General features: G+C 46.0%; 1 protein-coding gene across 1 annotated transcript; it reads right to left on the bottom strand.

The window, feature by feature from the left end:
• Positions 1 to 58: 58 nt before the first annotated feature.
• On the bottom strand, positions 59 to 7,699 carry LOC123122433 (serine/threonine-protein kinase STY46). Its single transcript, XM_044542636.1, has 16 exons — positions 7,262 to 7,699; positions 7,045 to 7,159; positions 6,064 to 6,155; positions 5,799 to 5,918; positions 5,561 to 5,615; positions 5,279 to 5,389; positions 5,139 to 5,192; positions 4,862 to 5,037; positions 4,674 to 4,781; positions 3,656 to 3,729; positions 3,382 to 3,557; positions 2,880 to 2,975; positions 1,563 to 1,643; positions 1,414 to 1,467; positions 538 to 672; positions 59 to 474 (listed from the first exon to the last, which is right to left on the bottom strand). Exons 1-16 carry the CDS (start codon positions 7,540 to 7,542, stop codon positions 394 to 396), a joined length of 1,809 nt encoding a protein of 602 aa, XP_044398571.1. The 5' UTR covers positions 7,543 to 7,699; the 3' UTR covers positions 59 to 393.
• Between the last annotated feature and the right edge of the window lie 1,958 nt (positions 7,700 to 9,657).

Raw genomic sequence — 9,657 nt, 5'->3', positions numbered from 1 at the left:
AACCAGCCATGCAAGAACATTCAAGCTGCCGGCAGGATGTAAAGAGATAGTTCGCAAGTGAAAGAATCACAGCACGCCCTAAGCTAGGCTTATTATTTCATGTGCAAGTTACAGCCTGTTAGAGGAGATCAGATTAAATAATGTACAGTCCACAAGCACTCTCTCCCTATGTTACATGTAATAGAACCCGGAAGTAAATAACCAGACAAAAAAAAACTATTGGCTGCAGCCGATGAGTGGGAACTACAACTGAAAAGTTGCCATCCAGCCCAGTTCACTGATGCAGCAGGCATCCATCTCAATGTACTGGCACTGGGGTATGCTGACAAACAGGCGCTGATCTTCGCTCAGGCCCGTCCAAATGGATTGCAAACCATGTACGCCTGCGCCACCTTAGTGTCCTCGCCCCCTCAGAGACGAAAAGAATCCCCCCAGGCTTTTGTCCTTGTGCTTTCCGTCGTGCTCATCTCCAACCTGCACCATCACTTTGATAAGAACGTAAACCTCGATGCATTAAAGCAAGTCTCAGTCACAAACCTCCTCTGCTATTTTCTTGAGAGCTTCTAATATCTCGGAGAAATCTGGCCTTTCAGCAGGGTCCTGCTGCCAGCACTTCTGAAGGAGCTCCGCAAGCTTTGCATGAGCATTTTTTGGTATTGTGGGCCGCAATCCCTGAGAAGCAAGATTGACATGTTAATAAGATTGTACTCCCTCCATTCCTAAATATAAGTCCTTTCAGAGATTTCAATATGGACTACCTCCATTCCTAAATTTAAGTCCTTTCAGAGATTTCAATATGGACTACATACGATGCAAAATGAGTGAATCTACACTCTAAAATATGTCTATATACATCAGTATGTATCCGTACTGAAATTTGTACGAAGACTTGCATTTAGAAATGGAGGGAGTATAAGGTAAGTATATCTCTGCATTTATCTTTAAATTAGGAAGTTCGGAGTACGTATGTTTATCTGCAGTCACAGAGTTCATAAACACGACTAGATGGATGTTACTGTTTCACTATAACACCATTGATCAGGCAAAGTGGTAAACAAAGCACCGATGTCCAAATAACATTCGTTTTGCTTGTGCGTCAGCGAACCATTCCTAAGAGTATGTTAACACTGATCATATCTTGAAATCCCATGATATCATGGAACAAAAGAAACTCAAACCATGTTATGTTATCTGTGCGCAGTAATCCAAAAGATATACGATCATTATTATGGTTGGTGGATATGATAAATTGAGTAAGAATCCATGTCTGAACATAGCAGTAGTAGCCCAAAACATATATGATCATTATCATGGTACTGTGTGGTGGACATGATAGGTTGAGTAAGAATCCATGTCTGAACATAACAAGAACAAAGAAGACTACGGTCATGGAAAAATGACAAGCAATTTTACCTTCTGAACCACACCTACAGCTGCTTGTAATGGTGTCAGGTACTCGTAAGGAATCTGCAAGCAATAGATGTATAAACAAATTACTAACTCATTTAAAACAATGCAGTTAACATAATGAACTAACAGTGGCAGAAGAGTGATGCAAGTACCTTCCCAGTGAGCAGTTCCCACAACAAAATTCCAAAACTAAAAACATCAGCCTTGTGGTCGTAGGGCTTGTGTTCTATAACCTATAACAGATAAAACTTTGTAAGGTGATATATCAATCAAAAATATTTCACTGATGACCTCTATTTCTTGAATTCACCGCCACTGCACTATTAAGATACAGAAAATGGTAGTAGATGAATTTATTGTGAAAAAAGATAAAGAGGTAACAATCAGAGCTAATGACAGCGGTTTGCACACTATCTCTACCAATAAATAATAATTTTCTGGCTAAAGATTAAATGCAGGTTTTTGTTTTTGTTGTGGGGAATTAAACACAGGTTTAAGAATGAAACTTCCCGTTTAGTTTCAAAAATAGCAAAGAAACAAAATAATCTCCTTGCTTCTATCAAGCATATGGAGCAATACAATGTTGCCCACATGTCAAGCAATGCCATCGAAATGAACTCAGAGCAGTGCCTCGTCTCATTTGCGAGGCAATTCAGAATGTTTGGCCTGAGCTTTTCAGAATTGATAAGTGACGAATCAATGTCCAAATGATGGAGCAGTCATACTAAAATTGAAGATGCAAACATGATTACTTCTGCATTATGGTTAATCTAAAAAGATGAGGAATGATTTACATTTTAACAAAATATATCATGTGCTAGTTTGTTGATATTTTCGCGGTGCTTACAGCAGCTTCTCAACACCTAGACGCCGGTATGCCAAATTCTGAAACTGAATCAACTAGAGAGGAGCAACGGGGAACTGGAAGCCAGGTGAGAGAGCAACCCTGAATCGTGTAGTACTGACGAAAAGAAAGCTTCAGGAGTTGGAGATGAAAAACATGAGGAAAAATGTAACTGCTGCTACACTACAACACACTACCATCTGATGGGTGAATATCTGAGTAAGATTATGTCTAGCATCCTTGTGTAGGTCTGGTAGCAGTTTTTTACTTTTTTTTTAGAGGATAGCAGTTCTATTTTGGCCTCACAAGTGTTCATCCTTGGGGTGGTGCGATGGTGCCGTATTCCAAGGGTTGTAACTAAAACATTGATAGGTTGCTGTTGCACCAGAATGCTTTAGATCACAAGTTCACAACTGTTGAACTCTGTGGTTTCTTCTTTTTCAATGAAAAAGTTGGTGGCCAGGTGTTTCCTACCCTGTCAATCTGTCAATCTGAACTCAGAGCTTGGGTATTCAGGCTCGCAACCTCTAATGGAGAATCTGCTCTTTACAGCTTAAATTTAGCATTGGTATTACATAACAACCAAGTTGTGATAGCGGTAGCATAGTAATGATAGAGAAATCACCTCCGGGGCCATCCAACGGTATGTCCCGGTTTCTGCAGTCATTACTCCAGACTGAACTTTAACACGTGCAACACCAAAATCAGCAACCTTAACCATCTGTAGAAGGAAACAATCAGTTAGAACAATTAGCCAATTCTTGTTACTGAATCACGCACTAAACGAAACAACGGTTTGCAGTAACACATTCATCACATGTACTCCCAACCAGGAAGAAGGTTCAATCCCAGTGGCCAGCCACTCATCAATCACAAACAAGATTAGGCTAAGTAGACCAAATATTACAGATAAACATTGTGTTATAGGAGAACCCCTCTTATTTTTGTGATAGAACATCTTTTGAGAGGGGGGGGGGGGGGGGGGGGGGGGGGGACTTAACACCTGTTATTCTTGTACAGAAAACCTGGAAAAGTGGAGGCATGTCTAGGAGTTCGGACTATGATTTGTGGAACATTATTTCCAAGGATGCATGCATCATGAATAATTGGAAGAAGACAATACTTACCCCGTTTTCATCCATAAGAAGATTGGCGGTTTTCAGATCCCGATGAATAATATTATTTTGGTGTAAGTAGCTCATGCCTTTTGACACATCCATTGCAACTCCAACTAAGGCAGGGAGCTTGAAGATACCTTTATGCTTATGAAGATAATCATACACACTCCCACCGGACATAAATTCTGGACGAGTGAAGAAAATGCAGGTTCAGTCATTGTTACTGTCACTGCCACACTAGGAAAATGGAAACTTGGAAGGGAAGGGCTTTGTTTAATCATACCTGTGACTATGCATAACCTTGGGGGTTTAGTGCATGCACCAATGAACTGCACAACATTCTTGTGACGAACCTTCCTGAATTCCAATGTATACTTCATGAACTTAGAAGATAAATGGAAAAACAGAGGAGCACTACTGGAAGAAACTGATCCCTAAGGGTGATACTTTTAACATGTAGCTATAATTACATAACTTGTACTGTCAGACATCAGTTAGTAAAGCAGGCAAAGAACTGAGAGAATAAGATGTTTGACAGGTAAATGACAGCAAGGGTGGATCTTTATCATCTTAGCATCCTAAAAGTAAATATTTCAGCAGAGAAAACGTGACAACCAGAGCATCTGAGAGATTGAGATTAATATTTTTAAGAATGGTTAGGTTTTTGAGTCGCCGAGTCAAGCCAAGTCGCCGAGGCTGCGGCTAGTGGCTCGCTGGCTTGAGTCAGCGACTTGGCTTGATTAGTCGCCCCAAGTCGCCATAGCACAACAGTACATAGAGCAGCAGAGCACATATACAGCAGCAGCAGAGCACATATACAGCAGAGAAAACATACTACATCTAAGCAGAGCACATATAGAGCCCACCCTGCGCTCTCTTTCATATACTACATCTAAGCAGAACACCTATAGAGCCCACCCTGCGCTCTCTTTCCTTCGGTCATCCTCCTTCCCCAGTCCCCACATGATCACATATACAGCAGCAGCAAGCCACGCGAGCCAGCGAGCCAGCGAGTCGCGCGACTAATCGCACCAAGTCGCCGGCGAGCCACGCGAGTCGCGCGACTCGCTCCCTGAGTCAAGTCGCCTGCGCGAGCCAGCCACGCCGCGACGACTTGGCGATTAGTCGGCGACTAATCGGCGATTAGTCGGCGACTCAAAAACAGAGGAATGGCATTCATTGTGTAACAGAAGAAACAGGACTAAGTGAGATGACATAAATACACAGAGGGGGGAAACACAGGTTTATGTGCAAAAGCCTTAAAAGTATATTGAGAAAACAGAGCATATGATGTAACAAACCTCATAATATAAACTTCCTGGGCAAATTCACGCTGCATGTCCACATTTACCCTCTCAGGTTTGAGCACTTTAATAGCTACATCTTGACTACAATATGTACCCCGGTAACTGGTAAAAGAACGAGTCAGTTACGTGACTGCGCGAAAACTCAAAATAAATTTTCATGATAGCCAGGAGTGAACACTCACAGATCGCCATATGACCCAGATGCTACTTTATTCCCGAAATTGAGTAGTTTTATATCAATTTCCCATTCACTGGCACCATCTGTAGGTATAGCAACATGATCGGCTGTTGAGTTCTCCACGATCTGCATATTTTCAACTGGAGAAGACCATGAATGAGATGTAGACCATGCTTGTGTCTGCCCAATTCAAGCCAAAGCAAAATATGAGCATGAAGAAAACAAGCATGTGAAACTGGGACTAACTAAATTGCAATGAAGTATATGTGTCTCTGTTTCACCTCCTCAATCTTGCTGATTTCTTTTTTTAATTCTTCTATTAAATCCTCCGTTTCCTAAATAAATGAACAGATCATTAAATGTTAAACAGCGACGAAACACAAAATCATGGGTACAAAGACAAAATGAGGGACCGACATACCTCAGCATGCCAACCAACAACAACAAACACGTCAAGTGAGTAGCCATCATTTGTCGAAAATGCATGTGCTTCTTGAATGTTGAGACCAATCTCACCAAGCAGACATGTCAGCTGGGGGCATCAGAAAACATGGCATCACTAAACAAATAGATGAAACACACATATTCAGCGAACTCGTATTTATTCAAGTTTGATATCATGAATTATATTGTTAAAAAATCTAGGAACATATAAACAGATATCCCAAATAAAATCCACAAATGTACAGAGATCCTTGTTTACCTCGCTGAGAAGCTTTGGTTTGTCAATGGTAGAGAACGTAATTTCATGCATGGGTCTGTATGGCATACAAATACAACCAAATTAGTGTCCTCGACAAAGGAAATAGCACTTACAAACCGAGAAAATGCAATAATCATATACCTATAATATGTTAACTATCAAGTGACACATACTGATTTAACCAGAATAATATTGTATGAGGATAAAATAGAGGCAAAGGTAACTAGCAAAGTCTTACCTGTAGAGAGATCGAACATTATCTGAGGTGCTATCCTGATCTTGGCCTTGCGACTTACTAGCTTCAAGCGCAAGGGCCTCAAGGTTTGTAGATGAACCGAAAGCAGGAGGAGGGTGGATGCTGAAAATAACTTGTACATATTAGAAATGAAGGAAAATTGAACCACTGGTAGAGGTATATTTTGCAATGCATGGCAATAAGAAAGATACTAGACAATTTCCAATCAGCAAAAAATATTTAGTAACAGATGGAAAAGCTCAGGTACCTTTGTTGCCTATTCAACAGCCTTGAAGCAACTTCCTCCCCTGCAGTGTGTGAATCAGCATCAGTCTGATTCCCATCAACAATTGGAGATACCTAATGAATCAAGACTCAAATAAGGACAATGAACAGCATAGAAGTTTCACAGCAGACTGCAAGTTAGAACCTATTTTTGCAGTTAAAGAAAAAGAAATGCACAACTTGGGAATAAAATAATGCATCGGCGCTGCCAGCTAATAATGGGTGAGCTTAAACTTTCACTCAGTAAGTAAGTGGTTAAAATCAATCAAAATATGCTACACTCAGAGGGAACGTTCAGGCTTTTTTTTTATCTCATTTTAAAAATGCTCTAGGACCCCACCCTACAACTACTCTTTGAACATCATATTCATAGTACAACAGATTTTTAACAGTTTGATACTCCATCAGTCAAGTAAATACCAAAAAAATTACTTCCTGGCAGTGTTAGCATTTAGACCACTCAAAAGACCTAACGTGGCAACTCTCAAATCTCAAATACAGTGGTGACGGGATACCCATAAGGCTCCTTCCTAGTTGGTGCTGCTGACCGTATAAACAACTGCTGTATCCGGAAGTGGTAATACTAAGTGCCAATGAGCCAATTCCTTCATAGATAAGAACACCAATCCAGTTTAAGAGAATTATAAAATGTCCCCATTCTTCTGGACGATGAAACGCGTGTTACCACCGAGAATGAGTGTCATTGACTAAGCTTCAGTAGTGATGGGATGGAATGATTATAAAAAAGGAGATCTGAAGGGCAGAAAACTGAACCCCCAACCCAGCGAGGCCAGCCAACCAGGGACGATGAGCACATAAGTCAGACATATAATACAACTCCGGACAATCGAATTTCAAGTCATCTACAGCGGTCGATCACATCAGTGGCGCTCCGAATCGCATTCCTAAACCAGCACGAGCACGAGGGGGAAGAAGCCGTCGCGAGGAGGAGCGAACGGGTCACCTGCACGGCCCGCACGGCGAAGGCCGGGCGCTGCGCCGGATCCTTGGCCAGCTCGAGGAGGCGCTTGTGCGTGAGCACGTCCTCCGCCCTCTCCACGTTCACATCCATCGCGTAGCTGCAGGCAAACCCGAAACGCCAAATCGAGACTCGTCAGTACCGCCGCGTCGCACCCATGCGTTGAATTGGCAGCGCGCGTCGTCGGAGGGAGGAGCGTTACCGCGCGGGGAGGCGGTTGAAGTGGCTCCAGAGGTCGTCGTCGAAGCCGGGGGCGCGCTCCTCGGCGGCGTGGAGGCGCGCCAGCACCTCGGTGTAGACCTCCAGCTTGTGGTGGTGCTGCTGCTGCTGCTTCCTGGACTGCGCCCCCGCCCCGGCCCCGGACCCCGCGGCGCCCGGCGGGGACGAGGACCCCCCGCCTCCGCCTCCGCGTCCGCCTCCTCCGCCGCCCGCCGCCGCGGCCGCGTGGCTGCCGCAGCTCTCGGCCACCTCCTCCACCGCCATTACCGCCGGGCCGGGCTCGCCGCGATCTCGGTCGCTCGCGGATTTCGTAAGGGAGGGGATTAAATCGCGCGCGATCGATCCCCTCGGGCGAGGGCGAGGAGAAAAGGGGGAGGAAAATGGAAAGAGGGAGAGGGATTTCGAGAGAGGGAGAGAGAGAGTTTTTGTGGCTGCTGGTGGCCACAGTGGTTTTATATACTCCTACGTGCCCGCCTGCGTGCGAGTTTATCTGCTGCCCCGCGAGTGTGCGGAAACCATTTTTCTTTTCTTTATTTCTTTTCTTTATGAAAGAAAAAAGAAGGAAAAAGAAATGGAGTCAAATTCATCTGGTCGGTCGGTCGCAAATACAACTAGTAGTACTACGACGGGGCTGTGGCCAATTCGGCTTTTGGGTTTGGGGTCTGCCTGCGGGCTGCCCGGTGCGCTGCATCGGTGCTTCTTCCCGGCCATTGTGGCGCACACTGTGGTAAGGAGTAGGATATTATTATTTTTGGGGGGCTATTTTAATCGCTGTGCCTGCCATGGACGTCCAGTAGCAGAAGCTGAATTGGGTTATTCGTCGCATCTTGGACGAATATCTGTAAACTTGGAGTAAGCTCTAGTGGCTAGTACGTTGGACGGTTTGAATTTGATTGCTGCGTCGTTCGTTGCTTAGGCACGAGGCAACCGGCCGGACGGCCTACTATAAGCATTCTTAAATTTGGGGTACCTAGAACATCTCTAGCGGATCCTGTATAATGGCCCGACCCGTAAAATAACCGTCAAAGTATGGTTCCGCTCGAAAAATGTTGTTCGATCAGACCTCGCAAACGCGTCCGACCATTAAAACATTTTGCGGGGCGCGGCAAAATTCCCACTCCTATCCTCGAAAACGCGGGTTCTTCCCCTCGCCCCGTTGGTGCCCGGTATATAGCGGTAGCGGTTGGTGGGAGGGACATTTCAACCCGCGCTTTTTTCCACCCACCGTCGCCTACGATTCCGATCATACCAGCCATCGGGATCACGCCTGCGGGCCGCCGCACGCCCGAGATATTGCCCGCCGGCCGAAAAGTTGCAGATCGACGGTTGTTTGCCGCGGCCGCTGGATTTGGCGGTTCCGGCCACCAGTGGTTGCGCCAAGCCATGGATTGGTCGGGAAGCATCCCGCACAGCCGCGGCAAAGTCCCAGAGCCGCATGCAAGTACTGGTTCGTTCTCTAGCCGCCGCTGTCGGTTTGCCAGCATGGTCTCGGCCGGCCGTCGCCCGGGCTCAGCGCACGCGCAGCGGCTCGCGCGATACCGCTCATACAGTGCGACGACTGCATGCAGACAGTACTGCGGCTAATATCTAGCACTCTGAAACACCCCTGGGTGGGCATTCTTCAAATGCGAAAACGACGGGGTATGTTGCTTTGCAGGGTCTGCTCGGCCGCCGCCCTTGCCGGCCCATAAATCCGTTTTTCCGCGAACTGTAAACGCATTTTGCGGGTCGGCATTATACGGGGTCTGTTCGGCCGCCACCCTCGCCGGCCCGTAAATCTGTTTTTTTTTTCACCAACTGTAAAACGCATTCTGCGGGTCTGCTCGGCCGCTGCCCGCCGAAGACGACGACGCACAACTCCGCCTAGCTATCCGTCGGTCCTACAGCTGGCGGAGACTGACGCACGCCGCCGACGCCCGAGAAAGCGGCGGCTCTTCGTCGCGCGCTCGAGGAGTCGGACATGGCGGTGCGGAGAGAGCCGTGTCGCCGGGCGCTTCGCGTGGTTCCTCTCATCGTCCTTCGGTTCCGACGACAGCGGCTCTACGACGGACGCCAACAACTAGCCGCCCACTGCGGATGCTTACTCCGCGGAGAGTTGTCGAGGCCCCAAGGGGAAGCGACCGACAAGGGAGCGGTGAACTAATGTCACCCCCGTGTGCTTTAAATTAAGCTTTTATGTTTTAATTGGCTGTGATGATCGGCCCTTTTATATGAAGTATGTGTACGTCCGACGTCGAAATTGCTACTATGTTTCAACGTTGTTTGCATGTGTTTGTATGAAATAGAGTAGGCGAATTTGTGGTGTGTGATTATGAAGAGAGGGAAAAGGCGACTGTGCGGGCACTACGAATCGCCCGCTTGATGGGTATTACGGTTGTA

This window comes from Triticum aestivum, chromosome 5D, assembly GCF_018294505.1.
Source record: "Triticum aestivum cultivar Chinese Spring chromosome 5D, IWGSC CS RefSeq v2.1, whole genome shotgun sequence".
NCBI classification, from domain to species: Eukaryota; Viridiplantae; Streptophyta; class Magnoliopsida; order Poales; family Poaceae; genus Triticum; species Triticum aestivum.
Note: the sequence above shows the minus strand (reverse complement) of the source record. Positions and strands in the feature narration are given on the sequence as shown.